The sequence below is a fragment of the Melospiza georgiana genome, chromosome 2 (assembly GCF_028018845.1).
Source record: "Melospiza georgiana isolate bMelGeo1 chromosome 2, bMelGeo1.pri, whole genome shotgun sequence".
NCBI classification, from domain to species: Eukaryota; Metazoa; Chordata; class Aves; order Passeriformes; family Passerellidae; genus Melospiza; species Melospiza georgiana.
Genome location: NC_080431.1, coordinates 18,480,592 through 18,498,175, shown reverse-complemented (window position 1 = coordinate 18,498,175; position 17,584 = coordinate 18,480,592). Strand labels below are relative to the sequence as shown.

Genomic DNA, 17,584 nt, shown 5'->3' with positions numbered 1-17,584 from the left:
GCTTGTTATGAAATAATTTGTAGTTTTCTACCTTTTTCCCTTTTTAATGAAGTTAGTTTTTAACTAATCTCCTTTTATAAATGAGATTCTTTTTTAAAGAGAAAAGGAAAAGGAGATTTCTTTTTAAAAAAGAAACAGGTGCCAAATTCAACTACTGGCTTATTCTAGTGACTGTATCATAGTCATGGCATCATACTGTTTTCTATTTGTGTTAAAAATTATGTATTTAAGATTACAAATGCCACAGTGGGAGAAAAAAACATGTACTTTTTAGATATTTTAAGAAGTTTAGATGGTCAAATTGGAGTAGCTACTATCATAGTTTTAGAATCATAGTAGCATCTGGTTAAGTGATCATCTTCTTCAAATGGCTTTTAACTGTTGTACAGCAAAGCTAAAAGATTTCAATGAACTTCAGAGTTTCAAGGCATCTGGGAGATGATAATATTGGATAGATTTAGCATCCACCTTCCAAATCCTTGCAGGCCAGGTATCATTTTACATGCTTTGAACAGCTGTCCTTCACCACTGCAACAATAACAATTTCATTTTCTGTTTTTCAGCTTGTATTCAGAAATATGGGTCGCCGTATACGAGAAATCCAGATTTCCTTACATGTGTTCATAGTAAGCATTTCTGGTTTTTATATTGTAGCTAAATGTTCTCTTATTCTACCTGACGGTGTGGGACTAGCTCAGCCATCTCTGGTTTTGGTAGTATTTTAATACTGGTCTTCCTATTCTCCAGGCTTAAGATTCCATACGACTAAACAAAATCTTTCCCATTTTATAACCTAATGCCACCTTGCTGTCATGTTTTAGTGCTTTGATATTTTATGATGCAAGTTTCTTTCCCACCAGTTTCCCAAAGTTTGAATAACATGAGAAGCAAGAGGGACAAGAACTAGGAAGTGCCATAAGGCATAAGGTACACAATGGTTGGCCCCTTGTTTTCTATTCCCTTGAATGCTAGCTTTGGCTTACCCCATGAAGGAACCTCAAGAAAAATTTAAAGTCAAACCAGGCTTGTGCCAGTCTTCTTTGCTTTAAGAGATCAGTTTAATGTATTATGTGACTATGCTTTGAATATTGCTACCTTTAAAACCTCAAATCAGTTTGGAAGCCAAACTGATAACTTTGTAGAAGGTGAAGGGGTTTTTTTATCCTTCACTAACACTAGAGAAGAAAATTTAATGAATTCTTCTAATACCTTTCTAGTTGCCTCTAGTAAACTTTTTACATTAATAAACTGCATTAAAACAACCTTTTAAAAGACTGAATTCCAAGATTAATGAGTGGTATGTGAAGAATTTCCCTCACATATTGCAGCAGTATCACTTATGGATGGTGAGTCCTTTGACCTGAGAATTCTCAGATGTGTGATACCTGTGTTGGCTGCAGTATGCCAGCTTGTCCAAAGTGGGATGTGAGGCTGAATGTTTACATTTACTTGTGCGTGTGGCAGAGCAAAGAGGCAGGAGTTTCTGCTGAAAATGGTGATATCCACTGGGAACACTTGTTCCAAAGATCTAATCAGGGTCTCAGAAATGAGAGTCTAAAGGGTAGTGATGAAAAAACTGAAAAAAATAAAAGCTGAATAATTGTTTTTAGGGATTTCTGCCCATTGCAGATGCAGTGGTTTGGAAAGAAAATGATAATATTTTCCCCCATTAAAATATTAACAGGTTTTTAAATGGCTGAGTTTTGGCTAGCCATCATCAATTCACAGGAGCAGTAACAGAGAAGGAGCCTGAAGCGCGCTTGGAAGAGTGACAGGCTTCGTGCTTGGCCAGTGCTAGTGTGTCTCTTAATTTTTCACAGATGCTGCCATAAGACTATGTAGCTCTATGAGTTTGTGCCTGCAAGACACTTCTAAACTTTGTTTCTTAACAGCCTTTCTCCTCTCAAAACAAGGCAGTGGAATGTTCTTTTAACCTGGTGTACAAAGCTACTGAACAGCCTGAGGGCTGGAGGGTGATTGACTGCACAAGTTTATACTGGAAATAAGGCAGAAATTTTAAGTATGACAGTGATTAGGCAGGCTAGATGGAATATGTGAGGATTCCTAATTTCATAAACTTGTAAGATAAGGCTACTACTAGGATTCCCCTCTAGATTCAGAAGAGTTGATACAGAGAGTAAATAGGTATTTCCATCATGGGTGCTTACATGAGCAGTATTCCCATCAGAGTTAGCAGAGAGTTAATCTCCTCTGGTTCTAGAGGGATTCCCCAGCCAAGCTGTGTCTGCTCTGAGGAGACCTGGGTCCCTCCACAAACTCTGTTTATTGTACTGTCTCCACTGACTGCAATGAGTATTTATAATTGCTTTACAGATAGATGCTTACTTTATACATGGATATTGATACTTTCTCTGCATATCTGGATCGTTTTCTAAAAGAGATCCTGCAGGTCATCTAGGGATTAAGGATTTGGTTCTGCAGTGCTTTGGAAAGTTCTGCAGGACTTTTGAGAAATGAATTGGCCTCAAAAAACTCAGTGATATTTTTGTTAGATCATATGTGCCTGCTTTTGACTATTAAGTTACTGAGTGTAATATTATCTGCAGCCTAGCATTTTATGAAGTTTCAATATGAACAATTTTTTGGGTATCAAAAAATAAGTTCACAGAACAAAGTAATGAACTAAAAATGGCAGTCAGTAGGCATAAAAAAAGTCTTGTTTCCACACAGATTTCAAAGATGGAATTGGTACTTCTATTCTTTATCTGCACTTGTGAGCTTCATAGGTGGTATCAGACAGCTCAAAGCACATGAAAAGGACATGCTCATCACTACTTTTAACAGCTTTGCTAAAATCTGTCATGTAAAGGAATGGAAACAAGAGCTCTGTTTTTTTCTTTTGCAATGATTTCAATCAGGAGCATCTTCTATGAAGCCAGCAGAATAACACAACTGTGAAACCACCAGAAGAGTAATAAGAGTGTGACTTATGTTCTCAAACTCTTGTGATAAGAGGGAGCAAACAATCAGCACAGTGCTGATGTGATAGAAATCTCTGTGGTTGATATCCATGGATTATACCCTGGGTTATTACCCTGCTGGGCATTGTTACTACCATGTGGCTCTGCAAGGCATGTCAGAATCCAGTTTGAGGGGAAGAATCAAAAACTTGTGGATATACCAGATAAATTATGTATAACCCTGCTGACTGGATTTGCTTATCACATAACACTGCCATATTTAGGAGGTTTGGGGTGTGCTGCTAAAAAAAAAAAAAACACAAAAAAAACCCCCAAAACTTGGCATACTATACCTAAACCATTCTGTTTAATGTAAACATTGTGGTCTATCTAAGACAAGGAACATCCAGGACAGGCTTGCTCTGTGGTGGCTCATTGCCACCTTAACCTGGCCTGTCCTTCCCCAGCTCCTCCCCCCAGCAGTGTGTCAGCTGGGCAGGGATTTACTGGGAGGGGTTCTGGCAGGTGGCTGTCAAGACAGCCCATGTAGCTGTGTTTTGTTTTGTAGCCTGGGCTCTGTGGCTGTGCCTTTGCCCCAGCTCTGCACAGCTGGAAGGTTTTGTCTGAACATCAGGAAATGCTTTTTCATTGTGAGAGTGAACCAGAACTGGCACAGGCTGCCCAGTGGAGTCACCATCCCTGGGATAATCAAAAGCCTTCTGGCCATGGTCCTGAGCTGCAGGTGGCCCTGCCTGAGCAGGGAGATGGCACAAGTGACCTCAGAGATGCCTGCCAACCTCAACCACCTAAGATTTAAATCCAAGACAGTCAGTGCAAACAAAAGTGCTGTTCAGTGCTTTATGAGACATCAACTGCAGCTGCTGCTGCCTGCACTCACAGCAGTGTTAAAAGTTCTTTCAAAGCAGCTGGTCATGACAGTGACTTTCAGGGTCACACAGAGGAAGCTAAGGAGAGACATGTAGCAGTATAGTACTCCTGACAAAAGTAGAAGTCTTGACTTTTCTCAGTTTGAGAAGTCTGATGGGGCTGCTAATCTACAAACAGTTCCTTTCCTGAAAGCCTCCCTGTCATGTTTAGAATATCAAGAGTCCATACTGGACTCAGCAGAACCAGTGCATGGAAACCAGTGCAGGTCCTTTCTGCTGCTGCTCACTCAGTGTGTACACATTGGGCACTTTCAAATGCTGGGAGGAGATATGCGAAAAGAAAGGCTCTTGAGCTTTTCAATCTGCAAAATGAGCTTCTGCACTGTTCCTTCTGGTTAAAGTTGTGGAAACAGTTAACACATTCATGTTTTTGAAGACCACTGATCTAGAGCACTGGTGTTAACAGATTACTACAATGATAGCTACCAACTCATTTTTTGTGGAAACAAGGGTGTTCTCTCATCCTTCCTTTAGCCACCTCTGTGAAGCACTGTCCCTGGGTGTTGTGCAGGTAAGTGGGTAGGTGAATTTGGACAGGTGACTACAGCTGGTGAGTGGCTACATGACTCTTAGATTTTTATTCCCTCAGTCATTACCAAAGTGTGGTGACTACTCCCCTGCTTCTTTCCAATGAGGAAACTCATTGCCAGGTCCTGGAACTTGGCTTAAAAATCCCCTTATGAACATTGTGTTCTTTGTAAACTGGATTAATGGTTTGCTATTCCTCGGTTGTTGTTATATGGGTATTCCTTTTTTATTTTCATTCTATGTAATAAAAATTTTCATTTAAAATAGCTGGAAATCTATCAGTTTAACTACCAAAGGTGATTGAAAAGAGTACCCATCCTTTCTTGAGTACGTTAGTTGATACTGCTTTTTTTATTTTTCTCAAAAATTAGTGAGAGTAGAAAAATAAGCTACTTTAAGTTATTTCTTTCAAGATATGTCCTTCAGATATGGGGGTGGTAGCTCACTCCCTTTTGCAATTAAGTGAATTCCACTGCATGTGCTCTGTAAAATTCCTGGCACAGCTTGTTTGGCATGTGAGCACTAAGAATCAGCTTACAGTTTTGCCTGGTGCAAGTATTTTTCAGTGATTCCCCAATACTGGTTAAGCTTTCCATCTTCTAATGAGAGTGAAACACCTGGTTGCCAGTGACTTCAATGTATTGTTTTGTTTTGGTTTTTTTATTCCTTGTGTAAATCAGATTTGCCAAACCAGTGTTCTCCCAATCCTTGTCACAAAGAAGGGACCATCAAATGTGAAGATCTCAAGGGGGATTTCTATTGTGAATGCAAGCGTGGCTGGCAGGGAAAGAAATGTGAAAAAGGTAATTTGGTTTCATTATCTTTTATTCTTGTAACAAAGATATTTTGGGTTTTCCTGTATTCTCAAATGGTCACTGATGCTGTGTTGCACAATTCAAGTCACAGAACTGAACCTGGGTTACACATTGTTCATGTTTTTACCCTTCTGGGAAACAGGTAGTTTTTCACATCAACTTTTTTGTATGATTCTAATGGAGCTCAGCTTGGTATTGGCTGTGTAATCGCGGAAGTTATGGCCCAACTTTCTGCTCCACCCCTCTGAAAGCAGCAGCAGAAATAGAGTAGTAGTGGCTTTTCAAGCAGAGCTGCATCAGCTGCTGCTGTGAACCCTGGCGTAACAGATCACAGACCACAGAGCCAGAGAAGCTGGCCCATCTTCCCATCTAGCATCCCTGCAGTGGGAGCAGCGACTTCCAGTTGGCAAGTTGAGGTTTGAGTCTGATGACACACAGATTGATAAAATTAGTCTGTTGAAGGCTCCTTGCTAGTCTGACCTTATTCCATGTCCACTTAATTCCACATATTCCATTGGTGCATTTCCATCGCCTCAAAAGAGAATTTCAGACAGAAACTATTCGTGCAAGAAGTTCCAGCTGCCCACAGAGTTTTCTCTACAAGTTATCTTCCCTCCTCTTGTTTTCTGGTTACTTTGGTTCTTTTTCTTCTGCCTGCAAGGCTTCCTGTCAGGGCCACTGCTTTTTTGCTTGCCAGTAGTAAATAATGACTAGAATTGTATTCAGCCATTCCAGAATTGTGGCACCCAAGACAGCAGGAGATCCAAGTCTTTCCTTCTCATGTAAATATTGTGATGAGTTTATAGGATCACTCAAGCATCTTATTTAATCAATTCAGAAAGCAGATCAGTCCACATCCAGTTGGCTTTGAGAGCTCAGGCTCTTATCAGTCTCAAGCATATTTCCTTATTTTATTATAAAATGCCATGACATGCTGTTCTACCCATCAGCTAACTCTGGAGTGCCATAGACAAGCAGGGTATAATGAGCAGGTCGGGTAGATTGAGGGTGAAACTCAGGCTCTGCTGGACTTTACAGGCCTTTGCTGCCAATTTCAGTGGGGCACAGTTAAGTTCACAAATGTTCCAGGTTTGAACTTGGAACTTCCTCTGTTCTCATGAGTTCTGTAATAGTAACAATATAGTGTTCCTGTTGTATTTAAAGCTTTTGTCCTGAATTACTGGCCATAGCATAATTTTAGTACTTAGTTATGATATAAAATACATAAGTAGTTTGCTTCTGCAAACAAGTTTCCTTGCCTCCACAGTGACTAAAGATACTTTTATGTATTCTCAGAGCTGTGAAGGAGATACTATTCAGTTACAGATCCTTCTCTCTCCCTTTTTTTTTTTTGGTAAATTAAACAAACTTGAGCTTATACACATGAAGTGTTTGAAAGAAATCTTTGTGCTTTTTGTTATCACTTATTGCATCTGTAATACTGTTTCTTGTTTGATATTTCTCCTTGCCAATGCCTGTTGCACTGTGACTCTGTTGATCATTTACAGATGTGAACAGCTGACTGTGGCACTTTCTTTTGATGTAGATATTGATGAATGCAGAACGCAGAACGGCGGCTGTAACCAGCTCTGCCTCAACAAGCTAGGCAGCTACCGGTGCTCGTGCCACAGTGGTTATGCTCTTAAAGATGGCAAAATATGTGAAGGTAAGCTTTGCTGGGACTCTCAGTTTGCTTCAGCGGGTTGCTTCGTGACTTGTGTCTGTATTCTGGGGAGCTGGGCTGCCCTGAGCAGTCCTGGTCTGCTCCCTAGCCCAGCAGAATCTTGCTGGTAGCTCCTCTTAACTTTACTCCACTGGGGTTGTGCTGGGTGCTCCAGCCAGCCTACATGCCTGGGCTTGTCAGCAGTTGGACCATGAAGCTCTCAAGACCGTAACAGAGGCGTGATTCATGGAGGATTTGTGGCTTGGATTGTGCTAAATTGGTTTAGTTGATCAGCCCTCATATCCTGACATTGCGAGGAGGAAGTGCTGGCCAGATGTGTTGTTATGATTCTTTCCAGTCTTACAGTGTTGTAGTATGTGAACCATTTGTTTTTGTTTTGTGTGTTTCTTATTTTATTGTTTTAGATTTGTATGTGTGCAGCTGCTGATGAATTCAGATAGATACAGATGGCTAAATTCACTGCAACTCAATATTAATAGGTGTAGAAAGGCCCTGGTGAAGTTTGGCAGCTATTTTACATACCAGCTGAGAACAGAAAATGAGGACCTGAAGTTTCTGATTGAAACTGCTGAATGAATTTACATAACCAAAACTTAAGCAACTGAGATTTTAGAAGTGTTAAGAGACTGCATGCTGAGACAAACTCAGTAACTCAACAACAGGTGGCTGTTAAAGTTACAGCCACATCTTATGAAAAAAGACGCATATATCCCTTAGAGATGGATGTGATGACATATTTCTAAACAATTTGCATACATGATCTGAACAATTTATTAATGCTACCAGCAAAAAGAAAAACAGCAAGATTTTGTTTCTATTTCACTTACACTCTAAAAAGTGATAGATTACATGGTATCCTTTCCTAACCAACTTAGAAGAGCCAACTTCACTTTTGAATTGCCCTCTGGTGCGAGCCAGCATGGACAGGTGGCTGGCAAGGGGCTCACATATGTGTTTGTTTTGCTGTGTGTGTACATTTGTTCCATACCCCAGTACTGTCTCCTAGAGCACTGTGAGCACTGCTATATAAGCATTCTGTAGCTTCAATGTGTGACCTTCCAGCTGCTGAGATTACTGTCAGGTGTGGTTATTGATAGCTCAGATTTATCATTGCATTTTGACTTCTTAAATGTTTGTTCCTGTCATTGTGGGCATACACACAAAAGTTCCCTCTTGCCTTGATTTGTAGGCTAAGCTACACTGGGTATTCAGCCAGTTTGCTCATATGTGGGAAAATCAACAAGAGTCATGAGTAATTGTAGTTTTAACACATACTAGAAAGCAAAAGTAAATATTAAACTCTTAGTACACTGCAAATGTTTTGTCAACACTGGGATTCTGCAGGGTATTAGTTAACATGTGAGGAAAACAATCAGGTTTTTTTATGGACTTTCAGTTCCAGTTCATTGCCTGCCCTTATGGCAAAACCCCACGTCTCTCTGGCATGGCTTGTTCTCTGGGACAAATTGGGCTGCTTCAATTCTCCCTTGCCTCTACAGACCAGCAGATTTAGATCTTAGCTTTGTAAATATATGAAAATGTATTGTTTGCTTGTCTGAGGACACAGAGCAGAAATGTCTGGAGTGCCATAGGCTGAGTGTTCTTTCAGTGTTTTGGAAAATATTCATGCTGTCGCTCCTAAGTTTCTGCCTGTTGCTTTTATAAACCTGCACTTTCAGTCCCCCAGGCTGGAGACAGTGGTGCTTTTTTGGTTTTGTGGTAGTTATTTTGTTTTACAGTTTTTCTCCTGGCTTACTTTGCATTGCTTTTTCCAACAGTGGTTAATGGCTTAAGGTAAAAAACACCAACTGATTTTTGAAGCCTGAAGTCACTTCTTATAGCTAGCTAACCCTAAAAGTAGATTCTTAAAGATACTGGTCTTTTTCAGTTTTCAAAATAATGCAGGGATCTCCTTGCCCTAAGCTCAATCTATGTGAAGAGTGAAGTGATTATACTCCTCTGAAGTTGTTTAATTGCTTGTTTTGCAGATATAGATGAATGCACAGCATCAGCAGACATCTGTGGAGAAGCTCACTGTAAAAATTTAATAAGCTCATATGAATGTCTTTGTGATGCAGGCTACAAGTACGATGATGTGAGAAAAACTTGTCAGGGTAAGCTCAAGAAATGTGTTAGCATTTATGATATAACTTAAATCTGTAGAACCCCAGAAATTTAGTTTCAGTAAAAGCTTTTTTTATTTGTTTTTTAATCTTGCTTACACACTGGAGTTCTGTTCCCTTTCTGTAGTTAGGAGTGAGTTTGCAGTTTGCAGTCACCTTTGAGTTCAGTGAGTTTGCAGTCACCTTTGATGACTGGAATCGAGCTGTATGAGCCAAAGTACTGAGATTTCTTGAAATTTCAACAAGTGCAAGATTTGGTGAAAGCTGAGAAGCATCTGTGCATGTTGCTGTCTCTTCATAGGACAAGAAAAGTTACAAAGCAGTAGCTCTTTTTTCAAAGCCTGTCTTGTGGTATTACTCTGAACTGGGAATTTAACATGTACTGGAACCATGCAGAGTTCTGCTGGCTACACTGCCGCAAGCTTTCTCAACAGAGTAAGTTTTGGAAGTATTCCAAAACCAGCACTGTTCCCTGCCTTTTGTCTAAGTTAACTCAAATCACACTCCAACCTGTCCTGTTGGGCGTTAAGTGTTAAACTCTGCCTGAAGAGATCCCTGTCAGCTGTCACAGTTTGCTTTCCTGCCTTTGTTTGTGAAGAAGATAAAAAATAGCTGAAGAAAAAAAGAAAAGAGTGAATGAGAAACTCAGGTTTTATATGCACTCCCTGACTGCAAGGAGCAGAAGCCAGTCACTACAGGCATAGCAGAAGGGGCCTGAAGGGAGGAAGTGTTGTCTAGGAGTTAAAGCCCAGGGCTCTGCTCCAGCAGACAAGTAGTTGAGTTCTGCTTCCAACCTGCCCACTGACTTGCTATGTATCTTTGGGCAGCCGGAATCTGTCTGTGAAAATAGATTTCACAGAATAAGCTGAGTTGGCAGGGACCCACAAGGATCCAAGGATAGAGTCTTTACTCCCGACCCTGCACAGCACCATCACCAACAGTCACACCATGTGCCCAAGACCATTGTCCAAATGCTTCTTGAGCTCTGTCAGGCTTGGTGCTATGACCACTTCTCTGGGGAGCCTGTTCCAGTGCCCAACCCTCCTCTAGGTGAAAAAACTTTTTCTAATATCCAACCTAAACCTCCCCTGACACAATTTCAGGCCATTCCCTCAGTTCTGTCATGTTTAAATGATTAAACAAACTCAGTTTGTTTTATCTCTCTTCTTCGCTGGTCTTGTGTAGATATAGATGAATGCAAAGAACAGCTCTGTGAACAGACCTGTGTCAACTCACCAGGGAGTTACACCTGTCATTGTGATGGCAGAGGGGGAGTGAAGCTTTCCCAGGACATGAATACATGTGAGGTATGTCAGTGTTCATTGCTGTAACTGCAGACAGACCTTTACTTCACAGCACTCTCTGATTCTCTTTCTGCTCTGTGAGGATAATAAGCACTCAGAAATGTGTTTTGATTATAGAACATCATACCATGTGTGCCTTTTGCTGTTGGAAGGAGTATTAAATCCTTGCACCTGGGGAGGATGTTCAGCGGCACTCCTGTTATCAGGCTGCGCTTCAAAAGGAAACAACTGACGAGGTGAGGACAATTTAGAATGGCAGTGAAATGCTCTAACTGGCTTTGATGCATGCAAGGGAGTTGTTACAATAATAATTGACCCTACATTCATCATTTTTTGCTTGGATTATGAAGTCCTGTTAGGCTAAACATTACCTAAACCAGTAATTGAGAAAGGCAGCCTTGACCACAGAGCTGTTAGGATAATTACTGAAATATATTATTGTGCTCTTTATTCTTGATGGTGTTTTAAAAGCTGTACTCACATCTTAAGGCTTTCAGGAGTGCATTAAAAGCTAGTGTATTTTAACAGAGCTTTAGAGCTGCTAGAATTGATGCTATCTGTATAGAAAATATTCTGTGGTTTTTGAACTCTGCATAACTAATTTATTTCTTGGCACCTGTGCGGTCAGACTTGTGGCTGAGTTCGACTTTAGAACCTTTGATCCTGAAGGTATCCTTTTCTTTGCTGGAGGCCATCAAGACAGCACGTGGATCGTGCTGGCTTTGCGCAAGGGACGGCTGGAGCTGCAGCTCAAGTACGGCGGCGTGGGCCGCGTCACCAGCACCGGGCCGCTCATCAACCACGGCATGTGGCAAACGGTGAGCCCTCACCTGCCGGGCCCTTCCTGGCCTCTCCGGGGGGCACTTATCAGGTGCAGAGGACTCTGTGCATTCATGGGAAAATGCTTCTCCAACCTGTCTGTCCATTACATGCATGCCAGTATGTTATACATTCCAAGGTGAAAGTATTTTTCCTAAGAAATTGAAGTATACTTTATATGCATTGTAATATACACTGCATCTCTAATTTGCACAACCAGAGCAACCACTTGCACAAACAGTGCCTTTGAGATGTAGTAGGGCTAAGATGACTTCCCCTCAGTTCAAGAAGATGCCCTCTGACTGAGGGCTGGAAGTCAGATGAAGAGATCCTTCCCTCGTACTGTTCTTTTAAGAAAGTTTCCAAGTGTATTTGGTGTGGGGAGGTGTGTTTATTCCTTTTGTTTATTCCTTCATTTGTTTAGTTACAGGCCTCAGATTTTCTGAGGCCTTGACAAATCTCTTATGCTACAGTATACTTTTTATAAAGTCTTCAGGCCTGTTTATATAGAAAATAGACTGTTTCCCTTGTAAAGATATTGGGGTCTACTATAGCATCAGGGAATTCCAAAAAAGGTTGTTGGAAGAGACCTCTAAAACCACGAAGGCCAACTGTCAACCCAGCAATACCACTGTAACCCCTAAAGCATCTTTTTATTGATACCATAATCCCAGAAATCTCATGGGATTGTATGGATTGTAAGGGTTCATGTTCTTCTTGGCACTCTCACAGAACATCAGCTGGTGATTTTGGGAACATTATGGTTGTTGCCATTTGTGCCAGGATCATGGAAAATCATGCTGCAGTATGATCTAGACTACATGAGCAGTTTATACATGCTTTCTCACTTCTGCTTTTCCTCTCCTTTCATTTTTTCTTACTTAATTAGGTCTTTTAACTTTTAAATTGATGTGCCTCTTGGGGAGTGGGTGGGAAGTTCTCAGCTACCTCACATATGAGACAAATGCAGATACTGGTAACTGAATCATTTTCTGGTTTACATTTTTTAGTATATAAAAGCTCCAAATTATACATTAAAGAAATAAGCAAAGTGGGAAAAAATTGTTTCTAATTAATAAATTAAGAATACATTCACTATCAACCACTAACATTTGGTAATGCTTCCAGCAGATGAGGTGATGTTTGGTTCAGTTCCTTTAATGACAGTGAAACAATTTTAGATTCCAAATGGAGGACTGTAGAGGTTCAGTGAAGCTGTAGATAAAATGTGTGACATGCTGTATCTTTACCTATAGAAATGGCTTCAAGCCAGTTCTTACCGAATTTTATGGTAAGAGTTGTTCTGCTAATTTGAAATATGACAATTGTAATTGCCTGCAAAGAGAGGATGGCGACAGAAGGTGTGAAAAGCAGAATGGATGCCACTGGAGTGACTTGGGAGTCACAAAAATCAGCAGTTGTCAAGCTAATTCATTTAATAGAGGAGCTAACATACCTGCTAAGTGCCTGACCTCATTATAAGATAATTACAAACTAGCCCATATTAGTTTGAGGGGGACACAGCTGAAATGTGTTTTCTTTTTTCAGGGAGAGAAGGCAGTGGGATGAAAGTGTCATGTTTAGGCAAGAATTAAATGTCTCCTGCCAGCTATCAGTGTCAGGGCTCTCATCCCGAGGTACCATCCTAACCAAGAAACTGCCTGGCCGAGTGACTGCAGCAACACACCCTGCACATTTTCTGAGGGGTTGTGTAAATCCCCCAGAAGTGCTTCCCAAGGCTTTTTGGGGCAGTAAAGACCAAGCTGTGGTGCTGTGTGGGGCAGGTGGGCAGGAGCCACACTGATGGGGGGAGGCAGAGGTGTCCCTGCAGCCAGGGGTGCTGCCCTGCCTGTGGGCTGAGCAGTGCCAGAGGCACAGATAGGATGGCACGAGTGCAGGAGAGAGCATGGTGCAGGGCAGCCACAGGAATGGACCTGGAGCAGGCCAGTGGCCATAATTCTGGTCACTGTCTCCCAGAGTGAAACAGTGCAGTGCTGATACTGCCCCAAAGCAGAAGCATTTACCCAAGGATAAACAGCAGCAGAAGGAAGGAGCTTTTAGTCTTTTGATTGCCTATTTTACACCTTTGAGACTTGGGATCTTGCCTGCTTTGCTGGAGGGCTGTTGACTTCTCCTTTCTCTGCTGTATTTTCTTCTCTCTTGCTTTCACCCTAGAGATACTAGGCTCTCTTCTGCTTGACATCTAGTGTCACACCCCTCTAAATGCCATTTAATCTATATGGCTGAGTGATACAACTGTAAATATGTTCCTATATTTTATCCCCTCCCACATTTCTCCATTTTTCTCTCTCTGGCATGGTTTTTGATTTAGGAAATCCTGTTTAAGAATTTCTTTCTACTGTCTCCTATTATAAAACACGTAGCCACACATTTCATTTTGAGCATGGACTTGTGTGTGTACTTTGCAGCCTCACTTTCCATGAAACACAGCCCCAACAACCTTCAGATGTCCAGGCTTAAATACAGTTGTGATCTTTAGTCTGCACTTCAGTATGCACAGAATCAAGCCCTTAGTTTTGGCTAGATCTTTACCAGAGGACTTTGGATACTGAGAGAACTTCATATGGGTTATGAGAAAAGAAATTTTACTACTTAACTTGCAGCAGATGGACAAACAACAACTATTTAAAAGCAAAAGATATGAAAAAGCACCAGCTGTGTTCTCATCTCTTGAGCAAAAGTTGCATACTTTTTACTGAAATACAATGGCATTTTCAAAACTTCAGGCCAATATTTCTACCTAGGTATTTTCTCTGGTGTTAATCCTTCCTAAAATATTTTGCAATGAGCATTGAACCAGCATTGAAAACAAGCAAGCAAACCTCAGGAAAGACTTTCAGTGTGGTTAGTTGTGTGTAATGCAGCTGGATGAAGTGGCACGTATGAAATTATGGTAGAGAATGCACTCGCCTTCAGTTTGTTTTGCATTTCCAAAAACAGTCATCATTTTGTCTTATTTTCAGTGTTCAGTTTAGTCCTGCTCTGAGGGCACAGTCTGGTTAGCAAAAATAATAACTTACCTGTTAAATGTCAGGGCTGAAAATTAAGCAATCACAAGATTGGTATTTGGTTGTAACCCTGCAGCTGACTGTAGGTCTGTCCCTTTTCAGTGCTGTCCACTTGCTTTTCAGCAAACAGTGGGCAGGCTGGCTGTGTGCCTTGAGCTGTCCAGGGCATGAATCCAACACACAAAGCTGCCTGCCCTTGCTATGGCTGAGCATATGGGAGCCCGTAGCTATGCTGAATGTCCCTAAGCCATGGTGGCTGGCAGCAAGCAGCTTCTCCTTGCCACAGGAGTAGGGAATTGGAGCAGGATGCTAACTACTGAAAGGCTTCCTCTTTTGGTTTATATGTGATGGTAGGGCACCAGCAATTAAGCTTTGACTATAAGAAGCAGGAGCTTAAATAGCCAGAGGGCATTGTAAAGTAGGCAGAATGTAATTTCCTAAACTGGAATCTGTTGAGAATTCCCACAGGGATTAACCTCTTCTCCTATGGAAGTTTTCACTGATTTTGGTTTGCTTGTATTAAAGATCAGATGCAGATTTTTTTTTTTTATTTATATGTTATTACTTGCTATGCAATCTAATAAAATTTTAAAAGGCCCTGAATTCTGGTGGCCCTGTAAGTAGCAGTGTTTCTTCAGAGTATGGGCACTGCTGCAGCTGGCTATTCCCAATTCCCATTGGCTCTGTGCCTGCCCAGTGTCTGTGCCAGGAGCAGGGAGAAGCTCTGTGCCAGCTCCTTGTGGCACTCCACAGCCTGGAGCATCAGGGCAGTGGTGACCACGACACTGGGCAGAGGTGTGTGAGTTTTTGGCTACACAGCCTGTGGGCTTATGTTCCCACACACTGAATGGGCTTCACAGCCACCCAGTACTCAGAAAGAGCCTGTTTGAGACTGGCTGGTGTGTGTCCATGAAATGCAGTCTGGAGATGTAGGTGCTGCTTTAAACAAGCAAGCTGCAGACAAATAAATTCATGTCCTGTAGGATGTGGCATAGAGCAACACAGCAGGTGGAAACAGTGCTGTAGCAATATAAACCAGATTGTACTGGAATTCATAAGAGAAGAAAAAGGTTCATGAGAGGAGAAAATTCTGTGAATAATCTTTCCTACTATCAAATTCACTTAATCTTGATTACTGAAGACTGCAATCCAAAGGGAGTGCCCAGGTACAAACCTGCTCAACCCCTTTATGTTCTCCTTTATGTTACAGCCACAGAGCAAGAGCTCAGAATGGCTGATGAGAGCAATTTGGGACTGCTAGTCAGAATACAGAGAGAAAGATGCTCAGGACCTGACCTGCTAGCAGGGAGAGGGCAGGACATGTCTAAACATCCTCTGAAACAGATAACTGGTTTGTACAGCAGCTCACTGATAGAAGCTGCTTCTGGGTGTCCCAGGGAACAGAGCTGTACAGATGAAGAGTGAGTAGGTGGAGTATCTGTCATAGAGTGGGAAGAAGATTATGAAATAGTGGAGGTGTGTTCCTTTCTTCTTTACAGAAGGATTGAGATTGTCTTCTGCCACAGCCACAGAACACCCCACTGGTAGCAGGACCCATGTCCAAGGCAGCAGAATCTTGGCTGCTGGTCAGTCTGGTGCATCAGCTTTGGGCTTCACCTTCCCTCCCTCCACAGAAGATTTATAGTGCTTCTCTGTGCAGCCTGGTCATAATCAAAATGATGAAATCTTTTTGAATTTTCAGTGGTAATAGAATCTTCCTAGAAGTAGCTTTTCAGAGATGTGGAAGGAAAACTTGCAGTTGCTTTTTTGAGAGAAAAGTTATTGGCTATTACACATTTTTATTACCCTCTCAAAATTTCCACTCTGTGTTGTGCTTTTTGAAGAGGTTGATATTAAAAGACTGGGTCTGGGAGGCTTCTGCATTATCTTACACTGATCCAACAAAAGACATCTTGTTTGTCCTTCCAGCCTTTCCTTTCACATGCAGTTGCAATAGGAAGTTTCTCATTAATAACTCATTATTGCATTTACATTTTGCATAAAGCAACCTACACAAGTCATGTATTTAATCCACTCACATTTTTCTGTAGCTGTTTTGAAGTAGGTGGACTGTCTTCACCAATAAGGTTATCACAGACTGCTTTCTAGAGTAGATTTACATATCAAGGTGGAATGTAACTTAAAAGGTGAACAAAGAGCTTTGGGGACTGAAAATATTCCTTTATCTTGGGGGTTTCACTGTGGTCTGTCCTGTACCTGCAACTACAGATACTAAGTTCTATTTGTACTTAATAACTCAATTTGGAATTTTACTTTTTCAGATCTCTGTTGAGGAACTTGAAAGAAATTTGATTATAAAGGTGAACAGGGATGCAGTTATGAAAATTGCTGTCTCAGGAAACCTGTTTACACTGTACAAGGGAGTGTACCAGCTGAATTTGACAGTAGGAGGCATTCCTTTCAAAACAAAGGACCTTATTCTACCAGTAAGTGTGGCATGATAACTTGTGTTCCTTTGCATGCCTGAAGGGCTTGAGTTCATCTTCCCCTGGGGTAATGTAGGTCCTTCCTGAGAGCAGTTCAACCTGCCCTGAAACAGGTGGAATTATCACCTTCAGGATGCAGCTTTCTGCCCATTGACTATAGCAGGAGCCTAAGCTAGTAGCAAAGTTGAGTCCCCAGATGTTTTGATTGGTAAGTTTGGGTGAGATGTATCCCACCTGCAGAGTTAGGGCACAGCAAAACTGTAGCACATGACAAAATCCTCAGTGGTCATGCTGGCTTGGAGAGCAGGAGTGGCTGGGGAGGGGTCAGTGGGCACGCTGCTGTGTGAGGGTGACACTGTGCCTACCAAGTCTGGAACCAACATCAGGGGCACTCTTTGTGTTGTGCCCAAAGTTTGTTCTTCACGTGTAACAAATCACAGTTTGCTGCATTTGTTTGCTGTGTCACTATAGTGAGAGCCAAGGAAAAACAGAAGCTTATTTTTCTTTATTTCCTCCTAATTGAAGTAGATACAGCATATGAATAAAAGTTAAGGCAGTCCTTGGGTAAGATTGGATGATTGCTGTGTTTCTAGAATAGCTGCTGCTCAGGCTGGTTTGAATGCCCACCACCAGCAGAGCTGGCACCTTGAAATCCAAATTTGCATCTCTTTATTCCTAAATTGGGTGACAAGCTTGAGGCTCTGTGACTGGGAGTGCAGCAGCTGAGCCTCAGTTCCTGTGCCTCCCAAGAAGTCATTCAGGGCCACTGCTTGTCAGAAACAGTAAGCCCAGGGTGAAGCCAGAATCTAGGATTGAGGGCCAGAAACTCCTCAGGTTTTTAGCCTGGCTCAGACACTTAATTCTCTCTCTCCTTCACTTAATTGGGGGCAGTGGTGCTGATTTAAAGACTTTGCAAGGAGCCTTCTCTTTACAAACTGACTCCCATTTTAATGCTGACATTAGGTAC

General features: G+C 41.6%; 1 protein-coding gene across 1 annotated transcript in view; it reads left to right on the top strand.

Moving 5' to 3' along the window:
• GAS6 (growth arrest specific 6) overlaps positions 1–17,584 on the top strand; it is a 39,751-nt gene that overhangs the window by 14,643 nt on the left and 7,524 nt on the right. The window contains exons 4-11 of the mRNA XM_058045251.1: positions 564–626; positions 5,077–5,199; positions 6,758–6,877; positions 8,884–9,009; positions 10,204–10,325; positions 10,440–10,558; positions 10,951–11,140; positions 16,453–16,617. Coding sequence (XP_057901234.1) covers positions 564–626; positions 5,077–5,199; positions 6,758–6,877; positions 8,884–9,009; positions 10,204–10,325; positions 10,440–10,558; positions 10,951–11,140; positions 16,453–16,617 — 1,028 coding nt within the window. The remainder of the gene's footprint in view (positions 1–563; positions 627–5,076; positions 5,200–6,757; positions 6,878–8,883; positions 9,010–10,203; positions 10,326–10,439; positions 10,559–10,950; positions 11,141–16,452; positions 16,618–17,584) is intronic.